This window comes from Corylus avellana, chromosome 5, assembly GCF_965113065.1.
Source record: "Corylus avellana chromosome 5, dhCorAvel1.hap1.2, whole genome shotgun sequence".
NCBI classification, from domain to species: Eukaryota; Viridiplantae; Streptophyta; class Magnoliopsida; order Fagales; family Betulaceae; genus Corylus; species Corylus avellana.
The window spans coordinates 24,881,447-24,906,651 of record NC_142494.1 but is presented as its reverse complement, the minus strand read 5'-3'; the positions used below and the strand labels follow the sequence as shown (position 1 = coordinate 24,906,651).

Sequence of the window (25,205 nt, the reverse complement as noted above, 5' to 3'; positions counted from 1 at the left end):
GAAATTCTTATTGCCCATCTCTTCTAGCGGCAAAGATTGGCTCACTTATTGTTTGCTTATTTACTAAACATGAAAATAACTTCTTCTTTTTTTCCCCTTTTGGTCGACAACATGAAAAGAACTAAGCACACAATCAATGATACAAATTTTTATCGGAAACTGTAAAACAGAAAGCTACTAAAATAAGTGGTGAATACCTGATGCATTCTCTTGCAGTGAAGGGGTTGATCTCTTCTTTGTGCTTGCATTGGGGCAGGTAGAGGATTTTGAGGTAGGGTAAATTTGTGACAGGGAAACATGGTTGATATTTCAAAGCATGTGAACTAAATAGCATTTTAGGAAATATGCTTTTGTAGAAACAAAGATCATTTTTTCATATAGGTTTTAAAATAAGCATAATTAAATTTTATTTATCAACATGGTATTTTAAACTAAGTACAGTTTTGTTTTAATAACTTGTAGGCTTAATGGAATTTTTTAAAACATTTATCAAGTATCAGAATAATTAAATATTATACCATGTAGAACAAAGTTGATTCCCTCAAAAATTATAAATATAAGAATTATTAGATAATACTATATTAACAATAAGATGAGCAACCTATCATCTATTTATTTTGTCATCAGCATCTCCATAATCCTCATTATCATCACCGTTGTCATTATTGTTATTTTTATTATTGTTGTCATCATAAATGGAATTCTAATCTATGTGATCACTTTTTGTAATAATCATCAGATTTCATTTCATAGTCAAACAAATGAACATATGTTCAGAGCAGATTGCTCAGAAGCAAGAATCTCAAAAATACAATTAGGGGAATCATGAGTCCATGTTCTGTCTAGAAGCTGCAGTGTAGCGAACCGTGCCAACCCATGTGCAGCTTGGTTAGACTCTCGCCTGACATGGTTCATTTTCCAGCAAGGGAAATGCTGGAGGGCAATGCGTATGTCTTCAATTAGGTGACCTCGTCGGCTCCAATCTGGATCATCAGACAACACAGCCTCGACAACCACCTTTGCATCCCCCTCCAAACTTATTTGCATGAAGCCCAGATCACGTGCCAGATGGAGAGCCAAGATGGTTGCTGACGCTTCGGCAGCTACTGGCTCAAGGAGGCCAAACTGCGTGAAGCTCCTTGCTGCCTGTAATTTTCCTTGGTGATCGCGAATCACAACACCCAACCCAGTCCACCTAGTCTCCTTTGCAATCGCCGCATCCCAGTTCACTCTGTACCAACCTGGGCTTGGCACCATCCATCTTTTTCATAACAACATCGTCTTCCTGAGCACTGGTCCGTATATCCCCTGCTCGAGCCTGGTAGAAATCCTACAGCACATTATCTGAAGCCTTGAGAAGGGAATTTGGATGTGAGAAGGAGCCCTCATATAGAAAGTCATTCCTCCTTAACCATATCCTTCTGGCTATCAGAACAAAACTCTGAAACTCCTCCATAGTACATTTCCTCAACATATCTTCTGCAACCACTAGAAAGTCAGCACCACCGAAGGAACTTTTTTGGAATTTAATAAATCCCCCACTCCATACATCTTGAGCTGATGGGCATTGCCAGAGAATGTGAAAAACTGTTTCGACTTCACGTCCACAAATGGGGCAGCTAGGGTATGTGATCACCTTTCTTCAGAACAAATTCTCACGTGTAGGTAAAATATCTTGACATGCGCGCCAGAAATAAACCTTCTCAACGTGTGGAATCTGCAACTTCCATAGAGCTTTCCAGACCGGGCTATTATTCTTCTGAGAAGAACACTCTACCACTTGCGAGGATTCCAATTGGTTTTGGATATGATATGCGCTCTTGACTGAAAATATTCCCCTTGCAAGTGCCCCTCCATATCTGCTTGTCTTCTTGATCAGTGTGACTAATGGGAATCGATTGTATCAAAGTTTTCTCCTCTGCCGAAAATAATTGATCCAGTAATTGTTGCTTCCACACATGCTCGGCTTCATCAATCAACTGGTTAACAATAGTTGTTGGGTCAAGCACAGTTGGAGGAGATTGCACCCGAAAAGTGGAGGGGTTAGGTAGCCACTTATCCTTCCAGATTCTCGATTTTTTTCCATTCCCAATCCTCCACACCAGTCCCTCCCTAATTAGTGCACATGAGCTATGAATGCTCCTCCAAGCAAAAGATGGCTTCTTTTGTAATGAAGATTCAAGAATCGAGCAATTTGGGTAGTATTTGGCTTTCATTATGAGAGCCACTAAGCTGTGCGGCGTAGTCCACATCCTTCATACTTGTTTTGCCAAAAGTGCTTTATTAAAACAAGCAAGGTCATGAAAGCCCATTCCTCCACTTGCCTTAGACACCCCCATTTTACTCCAACTCATCCATGCAATTTTCCTATCCTTTCCCTTATTTCCCCACTAGAATCTTCGCAGTAGGGAATTAATTTCTGCACACAAGGATTTTGGAAAAAGGAAAATACTCATGCAATAAGAAGGAATAGCTTGGATTACTGCTTTTAAAAGAATTTTCTTCCCCGCTTGGGAGAGAAATCTTAATTTCCAATCTTGTAGCCGTTTCCACACCCACTCCGATATACTCTTAAAAGCTTTAATACGGGAACGACCCACCAAGCCTGGCAAACCCAAATATTTGTCATAGCTATGTGTCGCTGGGATCCCTGCAAACTCCAATATGTTTTCCTTCTCACCCACTGGGGCATTTTTACTAAAGAAAATCATAGTCTTATTGCTATTCATTTTTTGCCCCGATGCCTCCTCATGATTTCTCAAAATGGTTGACAGATTACTCTATTGTGGAAGAGTAGTCCTGCAAAACAATAAACTGTCATCTGCAAAAAAGAGATGGCTGATCTTGGGCCCCCTCCTCGATGTCGGCACCCTAGATAAAAGTCCCTCCTTATTTGCACTGGTTACCATGGAACTCAATACCTCAGCACATAGGAGAAAAAGGTAAGGTGAAATTGGGTCTCCTTGCCTAATACCTCTCGTGGGATATTATGCCCACACGGTTCTCCATTGATCAAAATCGCATAATGGGCCGAAGAGACACACATCATCACTAATCGGATCCATCTCTCATCAAAGCCCATTTTCCTCATCACCGCCTCCAAAAACCTCCACTCCACCCTATCATAAGCTTTACTCATATCTAGCTTAACCGCCATAAAACCTTTCTTTCCCATCATCCCGGTTTGCATCGTATGAAGGGTTTCATATGCTGCCAAAATATTGTCCGTTATCAATCTCCCCGGAATAATGGCACTCTGATTCGGTGAAATAATAGATGAGAGCAATTTTTTGAGCCTATTAGCTAGGACCTTAGAAATCAACTTATACAATACATTACAAAGACTAATGGGCCGAAATTCGGTCACACATTCTGTATTCGTAGTCTTTGGGATAAGGGCAATATGAGTCAAGTTCAAATTAGGCGGTATAAAACCAGAATTGAGAATATCAGGTAAACCTTTACATACCTCCTCCCTCATGATTGCCCAATTTTGTTGAAAAAAACAAGCGTTCAACCCATCCAGTTCGGGAGCTTTGAGTGGCGCCATTTGGTATAAAGCTTTGCTAATTTCATCCATAGTAAAATCCCCCATTAGCTCAGCATTCATGTTATCCGACACATACCCTTCAATATGTTGCAAACACGGGCCCAAGTCTCCTTCCCTACCTGCTGTAAATAAATTGGTGAAGTACTCAACAAAGGCCTTACCCACTCCATTCGAAGACTCCCACCACTGCCCTTTCTCATCCACAATCCTTTCAATTCTGCTTTTTTTCCTCCTTGATTTGACACAAGCATGAAAATATTGTGTATTCCTATCCCCATACTTGAGCCAATCCACCTTAGCCCTTTGATGCCACCATAGATCCTCTTTTGCCAATTGGACTTGAATTTCACGTTTAAGCCTGGAGATTGCATCGCTGTTCCCCATCTCCTCATGTCCTTGCATCTTGGCCAATTGTTCTTTCATAAGTGCTGTGGACCCAAACTTGGGCTCTTGTAATGTATCTTTCCATTAGCCAAGTTTCTGCATGCATGCAGAAAGTTTACTCTCCAGCCTGTCTCACCCTTTGTTTTGTGCTCTTGGTTGCGTCCAGAAAGTCTTTAACACTTCCTTACACCCATCCTCCAATGCCCATCTAGCTTCATATCGGAATTGCTTAGTTCCATTTTTTCTCCGAATTATTTTTTGAAGGGACAAAACTAATGGGGCATGGTTCCAGGAGACAACAGCTCCCACCGACACCACAGCCTCAGGGAATAAAGACTTCCATTCTAGATTGGCCACTCCTCGATCAAGCCGCTCCTTAATGAAGTCCCTCCCCTCTCGACAATTGCTCCATGTATATTTAGGCCCACAGTAGCCCAAATCGATCAAATTACAGTCCTCCAATGTTTGGTGAAAAGCTTGCATATGACTCCTTGGCCTCACACTTCCTCCCCCCGCCCCCCCACCCCCCCCCCCAATTTTTTGGTCCCATTAAGTACTTCGTTAAAATCACCAATGCATATCCATGGAGAAGGAGCTAGCCGAGCCAAATACTTGAGCAAAGCCCACGCCTCATGTCTCTTGGAGGTCTTGGGGTGGCCATAGAACCCCGTAAACCTCTCTATTTCAAATCCCCTTCATTTCTTTTATTTAGTGCATTTTGAAGGGTAGTGTTGTCCAAAAGTTCTTCCTCATTTGATAGTTTGGACATCAAGGTGAAATTATCTCATATGTTAAGTTAATTTTTATAGGCACATTAACACATTATTTATTATTTATTATATGCACTTTAACATTCCAAGACATCTCTTTTATGCTAAGTCAATTTTTGTAAAACATATGAACTTTTATTATTCCCAACTAAATTTCCTTGACTTTTAATTTTCCAACCTAACTTTGTCATAAACTTTCAATTTTTTTTCTTCTTCATATTAGGAGAATTATATTTGTCAATAATATATATTTTAATTCATTCAAAAGCCTTCTCAGGAAAAAGTTCACTGAGCACATGGTTGAGGATCAAGAAAATGCTAGTAAATGATATATATAGTTGATAAGAAAATAAGAAAGATGATAACTTCTATAAGAAGCTGGTGTTTGTGCCCACCAATAGGAATTTGTCACATAGAATTATTGCACCAAATCAAATAAGCACCAAAACACTAAATTATATAGGTTTTTTCGATTTTGTTTGTTTGTTTGTTTTTTTTTTTTTTTTAAGATTGTGCAGGGGACTGGGGTGGCGGCGCCGCCACCCCCAGCCCCCTGCACAATCTTAAAAATAATTGAAAAAACCTATATAATTTAGTGTTTTGGTGCTTATTTGATTTGATACAATAATTATATGTGGCAGATTCTTATTGGTGGACACAAAAGAATTAGTTTACACCAACTCCTTATAGAAGTTATCATCCATAAGAAATGGTAAATGTCAAGTGACAGATGGGTAATTATTACTCAAAATCATTGTCAGTGATAATAATTACTGCAACTCTGCTAAGTTAGCATGTGTAGGTGTCTTTCCAAATGTGGTTTAGCAGAAATCGAGCAATTCATGATGGATTCTTTCCAAATGTGCTTGTTTTATCTAGCACCATAAAGAAAATCTCTCATGACCACTTGAAGGCTTGGAAAGGCATCTGTCTCCTAGCGTGGAAAAATGATCTCCTCCTGTGGACTCCGCCCTCAAGATAAATTTTGATACAATTATAAGAAATTTTTTCCCGGCACAAGGAGCTGTCTGCCGCAACTCTTTCGGAAAAATCTTAAAGATTGTTTCTCAAATTAGCCCCTTGTGTGATCCCACTACGGTGAAGCCTTAACTTCTGCTCTGGCAATCTCTTTGGCTATCTCTTTAGGCTGTGCAGATTTCTCTCTAGAAGGGCATTCTCAAGTGGTGATTATGGTGCTGCAGCATCCCTCCATAGTTTATGACCAGAAGATTGCAGATATCATCTGTGAGTCCATTGCTACCATTCCCCCGTTCTCCTCTTGGAGAGCAAAAAAAAGTTTACAGATGTGCAAACTTTTGCGCTTATCATATGGCGCATTAGGCCACAATTAGAGTTCATTCTAGCTACATTCCCACTCATTTACCTCATTTCCCTGCTTATCCTATTTGTAGTGAAAAAGACCCACCTCCTTTAGTTTGATTTTCTATTTTCTGTTGTCCTTAGTTCTTGTTTGTTTCAGTTTCTGATGTACTTACCAAAAAAAAAAAAAACATGTATTGGTGTGAGGTACAAATTTTGAACCACTGATGTTCATGGGGCTTTGTTTTAATTGTTTATGTAAATTAATTAGTGTGTTTCAAAGGCATTTAAGGGGAGAGTTGCCACATTTTTCTAGACCATAATTTTGAAAAATGGTTAAATACACTTTACCCTTCAAAGTTTAAGCTGATTTTCAATTTGACTTTCAATGTTTTAATTTTTACAATGCATCCCACCAAAGTTAAAAAATTTTCAATGTGGCCCATCCATTAATTATTTCCGTTTTCTCTAACGGAAATAATGAAAAATATTAAATTGTCCCTACAATTTTATTTTTTATTTTTAAAAAAACTCAAAAAAAAAAAAAAAAAAAATTTGGGAGTGGCCAGGCTACCCCTTTGGCCAAAGGAGGTAGCTTGGACACCCCCAATTTTATTTTATTTTGGTTTGATTTGGGGGTATTTTTGAAATTTATTTAAATACATGGGAACGATTTTGGAAATTTAATACAAAAAAATACATGTGCCTTACACGTGACCAATTTCCAGTTAAATTGGATGGAAATTGTTAACGGATGAGCTACATTGAAATTTTTTGAAACTTTGATAGGGTGCATTGTAAAAGTTGAAACATTGAAAGTCAAATTGAAAATCGGCTCAAACTTTAAGGGGTAAAGTGTAATTTTTCCTAGTACTTATATATATTTTTTAGAGAAAATTACAGTTTACCTCTATAAAGTTGACAATGTTTTTCAATTCGAACATCAAAGTTTCAATTTTTGCAATCCACCTCCACAAAGTTTCAATTTATTTCAATTTGACCAATATTATTCCAATATTCTCATATTGCCCCTGATTTTTATTTTTATTTTTTGTATTTTTTATGAAAAATAAATAAATTTAGGAGTGCAAAAATGGCCAGATGGCCAAGCCACCCCGGATTTTTTTTTTTAATTTTTTTATAAAAAAATAAAAAATAAAAAATAGGGGCAATATAGGAAGTTTTGGACACAATTGGTCAAATTGCAACAATTTGAAACTTTGGGGGGGGGGGGTGGATTGCAAAAATTGAAACTTTGACGTTCGAATTGAAAAATGCTGTCAACTTTATGGGGTAAACTATAATTTTACCTATTTTTTATATTGATCCCATGATTGATTTTTAATTTTTGACTGCTACATCATCCAATTATAAAACAATTGTACCGAATTTTACTTCCAGCTTTATGTCCAATAACAGTATAACACAACAAGTTACGCTAGTACGTAACATTGTAAGTTCCACCTTAATAATTTATGAGAAATGCTTGGCTTACAAAATATTTTACAAAAAAGCTTTAAAAAAGTGATTAGGATAGAAAGTTGTCCAATAGATTATCAGTACTTCTCGTCCTACATAAGAATGTTATGGATGATTAGTGCTAAACATCACATTGGTGTGAGTAAACAGTAGTCACACTGGGTGGTGTGCACTAGCACTCGGGCTTGTTTAGGAAGACAATTCTTTCCAATTATTCTCCACATTATTATTATTATTATTATTTTTTGGTTGATTTAACACCACTAACACTAAACTAAAAAAATTTCAACTTTATTGAAAGATTTTCAACCAAAATAATAAAAAAAAACATTAAATAAAATTTTAGAAATCAAGAAAAATTTTAAAAAATTATATTTAGGGGTTGGTGGCTTGACCACCACTAAGAGTCTCGGGGTGGCCGATCCATCTCCTTGAAACCAGTTGGGGCTGGCCGAGCCACCACCCGATCCACCCCCTAGAGGGTGGATCGACCACCCCAAGCACTTTTTAAGGGTGTCTCTGTCACCCTTGTAAAATCTGAGGGTGGCTCGCAACTACTGGGGGTGGTTGAGCTCGTAACTACTGGGGGTGGCTCGACCACCCCCCATCCATTTTGGGGATGGCCTTGCCACCCCTAAGTTGTTGATGCAGCTTGATTAAGTGGAAGCGAGTAAAACAATACAAGAAGAATGATAAATAATTCTTAGATTTTGAGTCTATTAAAGATCTGAGAATTATTCTAAAAACTTTAGAGTCTATCTAATGTTTTAAGAAAAAATATAAAGAAAACTCATCCGAGTAATTCTTATTGAAAGAAAACTGATCAAATAACATAAACTGTCTTTTCAAGAGGCTATAATCATGTATTTATAGCCCCAAGACTCCTAGTACTAGTAAAGAACGGAATTAGGGCTCCCACTGTGACGTCCCACATCGCCTAGGTATGGAGATGAGGATATGCTTAAATGTATACTACACCCTTAATGATAACAACGCGTTTTAAAACCGTGATGGTCATGATCCCATCAGAACTCTCCAGTTAAGTGTGCTTCTACTAGAATAATACCAGGATGGGTGACCTCCTGGGAAGTCTGGTTTGGGGGAGCTAAAAAGCGGACAATATTGTGTGTCGTTGAGGTGAGGTGTTACAAATGGTATTAGAGCCATTGCTCAGCCTGAGATGGGGGGAGCGTGCACAAGCCCATGAAGGTCACTAGCGGGTGCTCGCTGGGGTGAACGCCAAGAATGGGCTAATCCCATGAGGGTCGCCAGCGAGGACGCTGGGTCCTAAGAGAGGGTGATTGTGATGTCCCACATTGCCTGGGTATGGAGATGGGGATGTGCTTAAATGTATACTACACCCTTAATGACAACAACGCGCTTTAAAGCAGTGATGGTCATGATCTCATCAGAACTCCGCAGTTAAGCGTGCTTTTACTGGAGTAGTACCAGGATGGGTGACCTCCTGGGAAGTCTGGTTTGAGAGAGCTAAAAAGCGGACAATATTGTGTGTCATTGAGGTAGAGTGTTACACCCACAACCCTAATCCTAATAAAATAAGTAAACTAAGTTAGTTTAAAACAAATAATAGCGAAAAAATAATATAGAATTCTCCGAGTGCGTTCGATCGCACTACAAGGGACTTGTGCGCTCAAACGTGCGCTCGGTCGCAGTTCCAGGGACTACCTTCCAAATCAGGTGCACTGCGCTCGATCGTAGTCAAGGTGCGATCGATCTCAATTCCAGGGACTACCTCTTTTGCTGTCTGAGTCTGGGATCGTGTCACTATCTTTCGGGACGTCTTCACACATTTATCAATTCGGGTCTTCCTCATATACCCCCGGACATTATAGTCTACATCAGTTGTTTTTCAGCCTGTTTTTAGGGTGGCAGAGCTACCCTAAAACCGCTATTGGGGGTGGCCGATCCCATTAGTTTTGGGGGTGGATGAGCCACCCCTTGAACCACCCCAAATTTTTTTTTTTAAAATTTTTTGTAATATATATATATATATATATATATTTTTTTTTGAATTAGATTTTTTATTATTAGATTTTATATTCTTTAAACAACTCAAAGAGTCAAATATAATCTCAACTTTTTTTTTTTTCTCGATATTCACAATTTTAAAATAAGTTAAATAAAATAGAAAAAAAATTGTAAACCCAAACGAAAAACATTTATTGTTTTTAAATTTCAGGCGTTACACCACCCGGTGTGAGTGAACAGTACTCACACCGGTGCGGTGTGTAGACAGTAGACCCAACACCTAAGTTTCATCCTGCAAATGGGCTCAACTGTTTAAGAAGTGGTTTTTATTTTTTTGTTTAATCTATATGCTGGCCAAAAAATGCTCCAAAATTACATTTAACAGCAATTAGTTAATGCCCGTCCCGTCGAAAGTTCAACCGTTATCCTTATTCGCTGAATCGCAGTACACTAAAAAGGCATAGCCTAGCCACACGCTAAACAGATCTGACCTTTCCCGGGATCGGGAAATGAATCTGAAAGGGGGGCCATAATTCTGCCTCATCCAGACCATCAATTTCCCTTAATAGAAAAATTTTAAGTCAGCACAATCCAACAGGTCAATATTCTGTCACCAAGTCAGCGGCTGTTACTGATTATAGCTAACCATGAAGCCTTACGCGGATGCATAGCAGCACAACCCCGTTCCCCCTCCTCCAACTACCCGAGCACACACAAAAGCCCTGTGGACATTTTTGCTGTACAAACACACAGAGATCTAGCTCAAGAGCTTCGTCAATTTTCCAATGGCGACGGAGAGAGAGAGAGATTAGGGTTTGGATATATCAATCTGATATATATATATAGAGAGAGAAAGAGAGAGTGAGATGGATGTGGAGAGGTCGTCGCTGTGCAATTGCGCGGTGAACTTTCTGTTGGAGGAGAGGTACTTGTTGACGGCATTCGAGCTCCTCCACGAGCTCCTCGACGATGGCAGAGACGCCCAGGCGATTCGCCTCAAGGAATTCTTCTCCGATGCCTCTCAGTTCCCTCCCGACCAGATCTCTCGCTTCAGCTCTTTACGAGGTTCTCTCTCTCACTCTCTCTCTCTCTCTCTCTCTAAATGAAGATTGGTTTAATTGGGGTGTCCATTTTTGAGAATAGATTTGGAAGTTTGAGAGAATTTGATTTAATTGTAGTTCAATATGTATGATATTGGTTCCTTTGTTACTGAGTTACTGGTAGCTTTTTCGATTCTATTTGGAGGTCAATTTTGTGTCTTGGGATTCGGAGAATCGATAAGGATTAGATTTGTCCTAAACAAATGCATGCCATTTTTCAAGTCAAATTGCGGCGTTGAGAAATTTGCGATACAGAAAACATCCAGTTCTTGACGTTTAATGATAATGTTCAGAAACATTTAGAAAAATGATCAATCAAGAAACAGCTCTTGCTCCATTTCGTTGTTGAGGAAGGCAATGAGACTGAGAGCTTGGATCATAATTATTTGGTTCATTGCTGTGGCGGAGACTGAACCTATCAATTGATTCTAAAAAGATTATTCGACTTGGCTAAAGATATCCTTTTAGTTACTCTCAGTTGAAATGACATAAAACATTCAATCCGATTATGATTTTTGTCTTCATTTTTCTCAGTCTCCAGATCTAGCGTATACAGAAGTCTACTAGAGGAACAACGTGGTGCTTTCTTTAGGATTCATGAAGGAATCCCTAAGTCAATGTCTAGGAAAATTATATTAATGTGAGTGAGATACGCATCCACTGATGCATATTTCTGCCTAATGGTTTTGGCACATTCAATATTTTTTTATTGGTGGCGCCATTTCAAATTTAGGTTCACATATTGGCTAGAACCAAGAAAGAAAATAAGGAAAGAGAATAACTTTATCCACTAGATCACTGAGATTTACTTACACTTCATCGTACAAAGTTAATGGCCTTCCAATTACAGTGGTGGTAGGAAATGTTGCGACGTATTCTTTGAAGTATAGTAGGTGCCTAGGTGGAAACTTGAGAAATATATAATTGTAAAATGCATTGTGGTCAGAGGAGCTAGTAAGATTCTATGTCACGTTGTATCATGTCTTGTATATGTAGTAAATTTGTTAACTGCTATAAAATAGGAAGACTTACATGGTATGGTTTGATAATGCTCATATTTATGTGTTCTCTTGTATACTTCCTGTGTACTAGAGTTGAGCCCCTCTGCGGTTTTTGATATATATTGCATTACTCATCAAAAAAATAAAAAAATAAAAAGATAATGCAATAAAAACTGGTAAAAGGCAGATATCATGTTAAGTTTTACCTGATCATCAACCAGAAAAACATTTAAGGCTGTGACTAACATATTTCCTCCAACTAGAGCCTAATGTATTTCTAGGGAAGTGTCACTTACTAAGAAGAAAAGCAGGATTCATTGTTTTATGCAGTTTTCTGCAGCCCAGCAGCACAATGTAATGCAGGGTCTTAACATTTCCAGGATTTTTTTTTTCAAAGAGCCTAAGCTACATCTTAAAGGATTTATTAAAGAAAAAAATAAATAGATACACAGGATGAGTATACTTTATCCTCTCAAGAAGCTTAAACCAAAAAATTTAAGAGAGCAATGAACTCCAAGAAAGAATCACAATTTATGCTACCTAAAGCATGCAGCCATCAAATAATGAACACAGGAAAATGGCTTGGAGTGAATTTGTATTCTGCTCTACGTTGTTTAAAGAATGATTATCCTTGCCCCTCCAGGTTTTCCACATGAACAACGAGGAATATGATTGGTATAATACATTAATATGCATTCCACCTTTGAATAATTTGTTTCTCGGTGGTCGTTGCTGATACCATTAGTTCATTAGTTGGAATATTTAATCATGCTTTTCATGCCCCTCCAGGTTGTCCACGTGAACAAGAGGAATATGATGGGTGTAATACATTAATATGCGTTCCACCTTTGAATCACTTGTTTCTCAGTGGTCGTTGCTGATACCATTAGTTCATTAGTTGGAATATTTAATCATGCTTTTCTTGGTCTCGTTGAAAATTAAAATTTGGTTATGCAATGAATGCACCTTTAGATGATTCTGGTTCATGCTTGAATCACAAATTGAAATTCCAAATTTAATTTTACGTTTCTTCATTAAATTCAGAACATGACTGATTCTCTTCTTTTCCTCTTTCATTATTGAAATGCAGTTGCGGACCCTCAGAGTTTGCTAGAAGAGAAAGAAGCAATAGAAGAAAAATTAGCAATCAGTGAGTATGAGCTTCGTTTAGCCCAAGAGGACATCTTGAAATACAAGGCTGAATTACAGAAGAAAACAGAGATACCCCTGGATGAATTGAGTGGTAATTTCTCATGTGTACATGATGTTTTTAACTGATGTTCTTTTGTACGTTTCAGACAGATTTTTCTGTATTATGTTCAATTATATGGTTTGTCATGATAATATCCTACATGTGCACTGCATTCTATCTGAAAGAGTCCATGTTTTTTAGTTATTTAATCAATGAAGCCATATGTTTATGATGAGCTACCAAATATATCCAGTGCATTGGCTATGAGTTTATTGCATAAAATAGTAAGGATGCTTATTTCTCTGTTTTTGTAAATTGCAATGAATAAATTGACAACTATGCTTGTATTTATATGCTGGAATTCAATTTTTCATCACCATGCTACACAATGTCCTGGAGACTAACACCCATGTTTGCGCCCTTGTTACCATTAGGTGACAGTTGTTTTTGTCTAAACCCAATAAAGCAACTGTTAAATAGTGTCATATTGAAGATCAACAGTATGAATGTACTCCTCCTAAATAATCAATTGCTAATCAATTGCTAAGTACTGTCATTTACTTATCATGTTTGTTTTTTACTTATGAAAAAACTACTGTCATTTTAACGATTCTTTCTATCTTGGATGCTTTTGCAGAGTCAAATATAAATGTTTCTGTAAATAATGGACCAGAATTTCAATGGAAAAAGAGAAATGTTTCCTTCTCTGATTTGGGCCCTTTGAAGGATAATGAACGTCGAGATCTTAATTGTGCTGTAAAGGAATATTTACTTATAGCAGGGTATCGGCTCACTGCAATGACATTTTATGAAGAGGTATGCAAGACTGTTAACGCTCCCTATGTATTTGCTTTCTCTCTCTTCCTTTGTTCAATTTGTTTCTGAAAAGGATGACTTCTTTCTTTCTTATTGACATATGCATATGTGTTTTCTTTTTCCTAGTTGTTTTCTTCTAATTTCCTTAAATTTTCTTATCAACCTATTTCAATCACCATTAGAATATTGTTTCTAGAGTTACCTGGAACATGCTATGTTCGAGGTCGTGATACAGGTACAGGGATGTGGCATGCTTGTATACCCGGTTATGGGGCTAGGCTTATGAGCTTCACTATTTTGGGCTGTGGCTCGCATTAGAACGTTCCTTTGGGTCCTTTGGCAATGATATGCATATATGTATTTGTACACACGTGCACATATGTATGCACATTCTTATATATAGATACAAATGCATGTATAAACAAGTAAAATTCATCAATAACAATTAAGCTTCTTTTTTTTTTTTTCTTTTTTTTTGTGGTTGTTTTTTTTAGTTTCCTTTGAGTTTGGACCATGATATTGGCATGCTCCTATACCTGGTACAAGGTACATTGGGCCTAGTGTAACACCCCAGTCTCATATTGAGAAGATGAGAAGAAGCCCACATAGAGTGTGTGGTTTATAAGATAGTTATGGGTGCTAAGTTTCACATTGCCTAGTTACTAGGTGAAATTGGGCTTTATAATGAATTTTAGGGAAGCTCCAAACTGACTAGTCCTTTTGGAGTAATAGCGCAAATGTGGCTAGCGTTTTTTCCTAGGTTGTTACAAATGGTATTAGAGCTACCTAGTAATGCCAGGTCATGTGGTACTGGAGCACTACATGACGTGGCCATGTCGAGGATGTCAGGAATTTAAGAGGGAGAGTTTGTAACACCCCTGGTCCCATATTGGGAAGATGAGAAGAAACCCACATAAAGTGTGTGGTTTATAAAGATAGTCATGGGTGCTAAGTCCCACATTGCCTAGTTACTAGGCGAAACTGGGTTTTATAATGAATTTTAGGAAAACTCCAAATTGACTAGTCCTTTTGGGGTAATAGCGCAGATGTGGCTAACTCTTTTCCGTAGGTCGTTACACCTAGGGTTAGAAGGTTCACTATCTCGGGTTGTGGTTAGCATTAGAATGCCTCTTTGGGTCACTTTGGTAAGATATGCTTGTATGTACATATGCACATATATACATTTTTGTATATATACACACATAAATTAATCAATGAAAAATAAGAGTTCTTTTTCCTAGTTGTTTTTCTTCTAGCTTGCTTAATTTTTCTTGACAACTTTTGTCAATCACCATTGGAAGGCTGAAACAATCGGATGTAATGCATTTGCAGGCTGTCTTGCCAGCCTGGCAAGAGAAAAACATGCATTTAGCTATGTATGCATTTGTATGTGCTTTTTTCTTTCTTTTTATTTTTTTATTTTAAAAAAAATCTCAGGATGATTTGAGATTACCAGGAACAATGTATTTTTGGGTTCATGATATGGGTATAGGAATTTGGCATGGTCCAATACTCGGTGTGGGTTACATTGGGGCCAGGCATACAAGGTTCCCTATTCGGGGTTGTGTTTACATTAAAATGCTTATTTGGTCGCTTTGGTATGATATGCAAAATGTAGATATACACATATGTACCCATTTTTTATAGATATATATGCATGTACAAACATAAAAAACTAATCAATGACAAATCTTTATCTCTTTTAATTTTTATTTTCCCCATGTTTTATGGTTTCTTTTACAATATTTTGGGAATTGGAACATGGTAGTACTAGTACCACGAATTAATATGCATAATCTGCTTTACAAATCATAGGGTGGGTACAAGAATTTGGTAACACTGCCATGACTTTATTCAAACAAGTATTTATTTATTTATTTCTTTAGAAAGATTCATAAAAGTCCATAAGAAGTGGTTTTTATATGATTGTATCTTATTTTTAGGATTAATTACACTTAACCCCATTAATTACCACTCATTTACATGGTGCTCCCCACGAACTACCAACTATCACACTCAACCAGATTTAACTGCCAGTCGATGGTAAAAAGAACTCTTGTAGTAGCTCAATTCGTTAAAGCTGACAGAAAAACACATGTTACATGCATGCTCTTTTTTTCTGTGAAATCAAGAAAATGCTCTCAAATAAAAAAGTAAATTTAAGGAAAATAAAAGGAGCATATGAAAAAGTTCATATCAGGCAGGATATGTGATTTGCAGCTGCTGATTGCAGTAAAGATGGCACTGGAAACTATCTCGTATGTTAATTTCTGACTTGTTTGTTGCCACACTGCATATATAAAACCTCTAATCATGTCACATATGTATGATTGTCAATTAATTGTGCATCTAATCTCAAAAATATTATCATAACCTGTCAATATTTTCACTTCAGGTCACAGATCAGAACCTAGAGGTTTGGCAGAATACACCTGCATGCGTACCAGATGCTTTACGACATTATTATTATCAGTATCTTTCATCCACTACAGAGGCTGCTGAGGTATTCCCTGAGACATTTAGGCAAGTCACTTCTTATGTACTTTCAAAGAGATTATGATAAATGTCTGTAGCCCTTTGCATTGTTTTAATTTATTGCATTTCACCAAGCTCCACTAGACTTGATGATCTTAGACTTGTTGAAAGATCATCACCTGCAATCCACTTTGGCTTTCTTACAGGAGATCTCCAGTGTGCTTGATAAATATTATGCTGCTAACGGGAGTATAAATGGGTTCATGAATGAAATTGAACTTTTCATCATTGCAATTTTGATTAATAAAACAATGCCGCATTGCGCCCATGAAGACATTTTTATCTGCACTCTTAATTTGTTTAGACATAAGAATGGAGCTGTTGACCTGAAAGTGCACAGATACATCAATGTATCAATTGGCATTGACCATCGTGGTTCAATATATCTGTCAAGATTTGGATATGTAGTCTGGTAAAGCACCATTCCTAAAACTAGCATTCTTTCATTAGATTGGTAATATGCAAATTGTGATCTACATCCTTGAAGTCATTGCAGTCTTATCCTTAAGAGTTGTGAATTTTGCCCATATTTTCGTTGCTATTTATTTTGCCAATTGCTGTTGCGCAGAGTGGTTTTTCTTCTTTTTCTAAATTTTCCTTTGATTGAGACATTATTGTGAAAGATACTCGATCCCTATGTTGTAAATACTTAGGTTGCATCATTTGATGTATCTTGAAGCTCTTTCAAATTTCTGTTTGCTCTGAACTGTGGATAATGACAGTGCACGGTGCACCTTGTGCTGCAGGAGAAAATTGCCATGCTTCGAGAAAATGCGTCATTGCTAAAAGAAAAAGAGAGGCTTAATCATGAAAAGGAGTTGTTATTAAAGAACAGAGACTTGGCTGAAGGTCAAATAAGTGCATTAACTAAATCCTTAGAAGCTCTTCAGAAGGATCTTAAAGACAAAGAGAACCTGGTACTTCTCCCTCACTGCGCTAAATTCTAGGACAGCTGTCTAAACAATAATGATACTCAACTACACGAGAGAACAATTTGATGATTTCTTGACTTTCAGGTACATGATTTGAAGCAGTCCTTGGAGCGCCAGCGGAAGGAGCTGAATGATTGCAGAGCTGAAATCACTGCACTGAAAATGCACATAGAAGGATCTCATTGGGGACGGAATTTGATAGCTGGTGATGTTGATCATGTGCAATCCCAACCATTAGAAAAATACAAGGAAGAAATAATATCACTGCAGATGGAAATAGAAGGTTTGAAAGCGAAAAACATTAGTTCTGATTCTGTAAATTCCGTCAATTCTGAGAAAGAATCTGCACAGACAGAAGAGAAAGTTTTCGAGATACTTGAAGATAAAAGCATAATATCTCATCCAGTTGATGCATCATCCGGAGTTGTAGATAATAAAGTTGCTCAATTACAGGCTACTCAAATTGTGGATGACAACATGGATAAATCTAAGGAAGTTTCACAAGAGTTTGTACTTAGTCCGTCAAATGATAATGATGCTTTGGAAAACATTGAAAATGTTTCCAAACATAATGGTGAACCGCGATCAGAAGAAAGCAGGCTACTTTTAAAATCAGACGATTCATCTGGTGAAGTTGTTCCTGAAAATATGGCAAGTTCATTTTACTCTTGTATAAGGGCATTATACAGTCTTTCCCTATGGCTCAGCCAGAAAAAGCTGCAGGGGTTTGGGGTGGATTCTTATTTGTAATAATGTCGCAGTGCAATCTTAATTTTCTTGATGGGGCCGACCCTCCATTTAAATACAAAACTTTGAATTTGCATCACTCCCCTATCTCCCCAAAAAATGAAAAGAAGAATTTACATATGCTTGTATGGTGGAATTTTATTGTACTCCGTATCTGACATTTATTATGCTTCAACAGGGCTTAGGAACCATACAGATCTTGGCAGATGCCTTGCCTAAGATTGTACCTTACGTCTTGATCAACCATCGCGAGGTTTGCTTTTGAGCAATTTTTATTTTTATTTTTATTTTTTTATTTTAAACTTACAATTTATCTCTGTATTTTTCCAAATGAAGTGTTCTATTTATAATGTATTGGTGTTATTTATCTACAGGAGCTTCTTCCACTGATAATGTGTGCGATTGAACGCCATCCAGATAGCAGCACCAGAGATTCCTTGACCCACACATTGTTTAATTTAATCAAACGCCCAGATGAGCAACAGAGACGAATTATAATGGATGTAGGTTATTGCTTGAGGAATTAAATTTGTGTTGTAAGTCAGATATACTGCTAAAAGCATGATGTTTAATCTATTCGACTCTGTTTCAGGCATGCGTTGACCTTGCTAAGAATGTTGGAGAGATGAGAACAGAAACAGAATTGCTTCCCCAGTGCTGGGAACAAGTAAGTTTTTCCTTCTCGATGAATAGATCTTATTTTACCAATTCTGTTGCTTTTACCTCAAGGAATAGGTACTCGTTCATTTCTTTCATGCATTGCAGATAAATCACATGTATGAGGAGCGTAGGCTGCTTGTTGCTCAATCATGTGGAGAGCTTGCAGAATTTGTACGGCCTGAGATTCGTGATTCTCTTATTTTATCTATTGTGCAACAACTGATAGAAGATTCTGCAACTGTTGTCCGGGAAGCTGCTGCTCATAATCTCGCTTTGCTGCTTCCGCGCTTTCCAAATGTGGATAAATATTTCAAGGTCAGCCTCACTAAATATGCTTCGAGGCAGTCATGGAGAAGAATTCTGACTTGACAGAATTGGCTGCAATGTAAGCTCTAGAACAGGTTGATGACACATGGTCTAGGGAATGGAGCCTTTTCCCCTTAACATAATACGATGGCTTACAAGAGAAAGAAGCTATAAAATGAAAAAAGAAAAAAAAAATGGTTTCTCCAATAATTATTTTGTTTGTTGATAGGTGGAGGAGCTCATGTTCCAATTGGTCTGTGATCCTTCTGGAGTAGTGGTGGAAACTACACTCAAAGAACTACTTCCTGCAGTAATAAGTTGGGGAAGTAAATTAGACCATGTTTTAAGAGTTTCACTTTCTCATATTGTGAGCGCTGCTCAGGTATGCTTCTTTCTTACCATTTCTTACTTGTTAGTGAGGACTCTTTGATTTGTGCTTTATAATACCTTTTCTCCTGTACTTTCCTAATGTTGCAGCGCTGTCCACCTCTTTCGGGGGTTGAAGGGTCTGTGGAGTCACATCTTCATGTTTTGGGAGAAAGAGAGCGCTGGAATATTGATGTTTTGCTAAGAGTGCTGACAGAATTGCTTCCTTATATGTGCCAGAAAGCACTCGAGACATGCCCATTTTCTCCTACTCCTGAAACAACAGGAACAGCATTTTCAACCTCATTGCTTGAATTGTATGCAGGGTAAGCTCCGCCCCTTTTATTTGTTTTATAAATACATTTTTTCGTTCAGTTGTTACATAACCTTATATCTGTAGATAATATCATTATTTCATTTGAGAGTCTTCCTTTGGTCATATTTGGTTCTGAGTCATTTAATATATGATAGGGGACATGTTGAATGGCCTGCATTTGAATGGATGCATGTTGACTGCTTTCCAGACTTGATTAAGCTAGCATGCTTGTTACCTCAGAAAGAAGATAGTTTACGAAATCGAACTACAAAGGTATCAATTTGTACCCTTTAAGGCTGTTCATGTTTACAATTTGTCTTAATGATGAGAGTAGTGCTCTTCCAGTTTTTATTAATCTATATATTGGTAATGCAGTTTTTGTTGGCTCTTTCTGAACGATTTGGGGATTCTTATCTCACACACATAATGCTGCCTGTATTTTTGGTAGCGGTTGGAGATAATGCTGATTTGACATTTTTCCCTTCCGGCATCCAATCGAGAATAAAGGGTAATGGATCTTAACACATTACTGTTCTTTCACATCATTGTGAGATCTTTGACTGTTGCTTGATTACAGGTTTGAGACCAAGAACTGCTGTGGCCGAGAAACTTGCTATTATGTGTGTCCTACCACTACTCTTGGCAGGTGTTTTGGCTGCTCCTAACAAGCGTGGGCAATTAGCAGAGTACTTGAGAAAGCTGTTAGTTGAAGGTAGCATGGAGGAAAGTATGCCAACAAAGCGCAATGAGATTGTCAATGCTGTCCGTTTCCTTTGGTTCGTATATCAAAATCACTTCAAAACGAAATTTTTGTAATTCATTGTGTGAGTGATAGGTCGTTTCCATAATGCAGCACATTTGAAGAACATCATGGTATGATATTTAACATTCTATGGGAAATGGTTGTGAGCTCCAACATGAATATGAAAATCAGTGCTGCCAATTTGTTGAAATGCATTGTAAGCATACTCACTTTATGAATTCAAAATATCAAGGTGCATCTGACATTAAGATTGTGACTTCTGTAATTACATATGTTTAATAGGTGCCATATGTTGATGCAAAAGTTGCTTCTGCTCACATTTTGCCTGCCCTAGTTACTCTGGGCTCTGACCAAAACCTGAATGTGAAGTATGCAAGCATTGATGCGTTCGGAGCTGTGGCCCAGCATTTTAGAAATGATATGGTATCATTCTTTTTTGTCTCTTCAATTGACATTGGCCTTGTTAATGGAGCAGTTTTAACGCATGTGGCTGATCAAACTTCGATATTCCTAGATTGTTGATAAGATACATGTACAAATGGATGCTTTTCTTGAAGATGGATCTCATGAAGCTACTATTGCTGTAGTTCGTGCACTGGTGGTCGCTGTACCACATACAACAGAAAGATTACGAGATTATATCCTCAACCTTCTTCCTTTAGAAGAAGATTATTCTTTAGACTTCTCATTTAATGTTTTGAATTAGATATATAACTTTCCTAGTTTCCTTCTAATATCAAGTGAATGGATTACGCTGTTTGTTTCTTTAACATGATATACATCTTTTGTCCAAGATTTTCCAACTCTCAGCCATGCCAAATTCTGCAAGTGATGTCTTGCGTCGCCGTGAGAAAGCCAATGCATTTTGTGAGGCAATCCGTGCTCTGGACGCTACAGGTTTGCTTCCTTTTTTTTTTTTTTTTGGGAAGACCGCATTTATGTTCTTCTTATGTCCTTTACCTTCACCACTTTGAAATATATTGCCAGTCATGAACTTCAACTCAAGGTTGATTGCACATGATATTGAGTTATATGCTCTAGTGATATGGTTGCTCCGTAGAAGTTGGTTGAGTGTCTATGTTTTGCTTATTTATATGTTTCTGTTGGATGTTTGGGCAAATAATTAGTAAAAAATATCACAGAACTTGTATGGTTTCTGTCAAGTAAGAAATGACTGGTTCATCTAAAATTTTGGGACAGATGACAGATGTTTGTTTCTAGCATGTGTAATCTAATAAAATCTCATGAGTTTCTTAGATCTTTGCCTCAATGGTCTACAATTTGACCCAGAACCATTATATGTGGTTGTCAATTAGCTTTTTGTGGACTATCCGTTTGAGAAGAAGTGGCTAAGACATGGACCAATATATGGACTCTAGTATGAGAACTAGGTGTGAGTTCTATAAAACATTTGATGTCTTTTTAAGAACAGAAAACAAATAGCAAAAGAAGAATTTTAACAATGGAGCCTAAGCATTTTGGGTAATGAGTGACTATTATTTGTTCCTTTTCAAATGTTTTTGTCAGTGGCTGTTGATGTATTTGTGATTACTTGTATAATCTCAACTACTTCACAATTCACATGCTATATGTATGATGCCCGTAGGAGGCTGAATTTCATCTTTGCTTGAGTTGCAGATCTCCCAGCAACTAGCGTTAGAGACTTCCTCTTACCTGCCGTTCAGAACCTGTTAAAAGACTCGGATGCGCTTGATCCAGCACACAAGGAAGCCCTTGAAATCATTATGAAGGAAAGATCAGGTGGAACTCTGGAGACAATCAGTAAGGTGGTGAATGCCCATCTTGGCCTTGCCTCATCAGTGAGCAGTTTCTTTGGTGAGGGTGGGCTGTTGGGCAAGAAGGAAACTGCAGAGCCACCGCAAGAGCTAGCTGAGTCCCCTAGGCCGGTGTCACCGTTGCCTGTAGAGGACACTAGATTCAGGCGTATCATGAGGGGCAATTTCACAGACGTGCTTAGGCCAAAGTAAAGAGCCAAGAGGAAACTTGAAGATTAAATTTCCCTATCAGTGGTCCAGGGAGAGATTTTGTTTTTTAGGAAACTCAGAACCAATGACGATGTCCGGGGATTAAAAAAAAACTCCTAATATGTTAGATGAAGTGGTTTTTCCTCCCCAATTTACGAGGTCGTGATTGATCGAAGACAGGAACTCTCTTATTTTTTATTCTTTTGCTGGTTTCGTTGAGGTACAGCGAAGGGGGTACCGGCCTGTAGATTGTATGCTGCAATTTTGATGTGGTTGCGTACCGCGTATAGCACCAAATCATATGAACTTGATTTTAAGCTTGTTGGCCATACCATAAACTCAAATATTCTTAGGCGTTCGGTTTATATAGAAGCAGATTGCTTTCATTTCTCATATATCCAACTTAACCTCAATTTTCTGTTTGTTTGTTCTTCTTTTCAAAGAAAACCATTCACCAAGCTAGAATTCAACCATGAATAAGCTTCTCACTTTCATTCTTAAAAACATCTCCTTATATTTTCAACATGATAATCTAACCAGATATGTCATAGCTTTTCAGTTTTCACCAAAGTCAAACTTGACAAAGGCAAGAAACCTGTATTTTATTTCTATATTGATTTTCCAGTAATCTTGAACTAGTAGGACATTCTCAATAATTTTCTTGAGTTGAGTCTATTGGCCAAACTGTTGACAATTAATTTATAAGTTGATATCAACAAAATCAAGATATAGGTCTAAATCAATCAATCGTTCTAGCTAACAGAGTTGTAGACATTTGGAACCGAGGTAATTATGTCAGTATCAACTTCTCTCAACAGATAACTGGAGTTCAAAACAGAGAGAATCACTTTGAAAAATAGATGGGATAATCAATAGGTTCGATTTTAATGTCTCAAAAGAAAGATGAAAGAAAAACAAAGCTTCTCTTTATCAAAAAAAAAAAAAAAAAAAAACTCCATTGGAATTGGCTCCTACCGAATTAAATGAAGTGTGTGTTGTAAAAACAAACTGAGATTTATTGTAAATAATTATCTGCTATTTGATTTATATTTGGTAATTAGTTTGGAGGACCGTAAAAACTAAGAATGTCAAGAATGGGATTCGAACCCATGCCCTTTCGGACCAGTACCTGAAACTGGCGCCTTAGACCAACTCGGCCATCTTGACTTTTTGTTGACGTTGTCTTTCAAAAATTTTATTTATCATATTTGCATGTCCGTTCACCACATATTGATCAGATGTGCTTTGGCTTTATCCCTCGTACATTTTTATCCTACAACTATCCCACAACGCTAGTTTCAAACAACTTTTGAATTAATTTTTATTAAAATAAAATATAAAAATTAGCTAAAATTATCACGTCAGCATTGTGAAATAAAAATGTGTATATAGCATTCGTCTTCATAATCCTACTACAGGCATAAAGGATTACAACAAGCTAAAACTGATCCAGGAAACCGGCAATTTACTTCATCTACAATTGCATTCTCTTTCTCTGTTTTCATAATGAAGTAATAGGCCAGCACTAGAATGAAGAATGTGTACTTTGGTGCAGAGAGCATTAATTAAGCTTGTTTTGGTAACACTGCCGACAGGAAATATATATTATGATACATGCATGATAACTACTGAAAAATGGCATGTGGAATTTTTTTTTTTTTTTTTTTTTTTTAAAAAAAATTAAATTAAATGAGAAGTAGAGTGGAGTAAAAATTGAACTCAAAATTGTTTTAATATTATGATAAATTATTATTTAAACATTGATTAATCTCTATTAGAATTGAATCGAGAATCACAGTCCGTAAATTGGCTTTTTATTTTTGGATGAGAAAATAATAATAATAATAATAGGGGTGATATAGAATACAGCTTTGATTTATCAATATTCGTTGTTCTAAAGCAGTATTGCATGTAAAATTTTGCATTTTTATCAATCTAGTTTTTTATTATTATTATTATTATTTTTTAAAGAAGAAGAAGACGTTTAAATCTATAGCCATCAGGTGGACAGAAAAATATGAACAACATTTATATGATTGATTGAATCACCAGTTGGACAGCAACAACATTAAATTTTACTTGTATGATTGATTGAATAATCAGGTGGAGAGGAAAATGCACCGGTACTTTTTTTTTTTTTGATTTTAGAGATTAATTGTTAAATCATTACTTATTCTAAACGTTTATGGTTATAGAAAAATATAAATTTAATCGATATTTTAATACTACTTTTCATATGTGAACTCCCTTTTAATTAATAAAGCTCAACAAGCAAAATTTTAATTTAAATAAAAGTAAATTGACAGTAAGGTTCCAAAAAGCTAAGCTTATAAAAAAAAAATAATAATAATAATCATTTAATCGATATTTTAATATTAGTAGAGATGTCCAGACTATCGGCAAACTAGTACGTGGGGATTCAGTCATGATCATAATCAATGATGGCGGCTTGTAGGTGGTGAGAGAATGATGCTCATTGTCACCTAAATGGACAATGACACAACTCCAACCACGCACGCCGGTGTCCCCAATATCACTACTCTAAAAAGTTGTGTCATTGTTCGTTTAGGTAACAATGAGCATCATTCTCTCACCATCTACAGGTCGCCACCATTGATTATGATCATGACTGAATCCCCACGTACTAATTTGCCAACAATGACGCAACTTCCTAGAGTAATGATACTGGGGACACCAGCCCGGTGTCCCCAATATCATTACTCCAACTCCCTGATACCGAAGGAAGGTGCCGTCTAATAAAGCCTCTTCGATCTCCTTTAAACCAGCTTCAATGAATTCAAACAGCAATAAAAAAAGTAAAATAAATAATAATAATAATAATAATAATAATAAAAAGAGACTAAAGTGACACCCCTTTGCTGACGAAATTTTTTCCAACAATTTTCTTATCCTTAATTCTCTGCCGAGTTTTTCTGACCCTAAGAGCAAAGGTTAAAGGGTGATTGGATGTGGAAACAAAAGATTAATATTCCA

General features: G+C 37.1%; 2 protein-coding genes and 1 non-coding gene across 3 annotated transcripts; 1 reads left to right on the top strand and 2 right to left on the bottom strand.

Annotated features, from left to right (window-relative positions):
- Positions 1-753: 753 nt before the first annotated feature.
- On the bottom strand, positions 754-1,257 carry LOC148585966 (uncharacterized). Its single transcript, XM_088516841.1, has one exon. The coding sequence runs from the start codon at positions 1,255-1,257 to the stop codon at positions 754-756; it is 504 nt and encodes a 167-aa protein (XP_088372967.1).
- Positions 1,258-10,092: 8,835 nt separating this feature from the next.
- Positions 10,093-22,606, top strand: LOC132181005 (HEAT repeat-containing protein). The gene is given in 20 exon segments (XM_059594043.2): positions 10,093-10,557; positions 12,684-12,836; positions 13,423-13,601; positions 15,997-16,104; positions 16,883-17,053; positions 17,153-17,719; positions 17,994-18,068; positions 18,190-18,318; positions 18,408-18,482; positions 18,581-18,790; positions 19,011-19,163; positions 19,259-19,473; positions 19,619-19,736; positions 19,839-19,971; positions 20,041-20,239; positions 20,317-20,422; positions 20,509-20,649; positions 20,741-20,866; positions 21,009-21,123; positions 21,865-22,606. Coding segments are annotated over 20 exon segments (3,549 nt in total). The 5' UTR covers positions 10,093-10,358; the 3' UTR covers positions 22,242-22,606.
- A 691-nt stretch (positions 22,607-23,297) lies between these two features.
- TRNAL-CAG (transfer RNA leucine (anticodon CAG)) lies at positions 23,298-23,378 on the bottom strand. The gene has a single exon. It is a non-coding gene; the product is annotated as a tRNA-Leu (tRNA).
- Between the last annotated feature and the right edge of the window lie 1,827 nt (positions 23,379-25,205).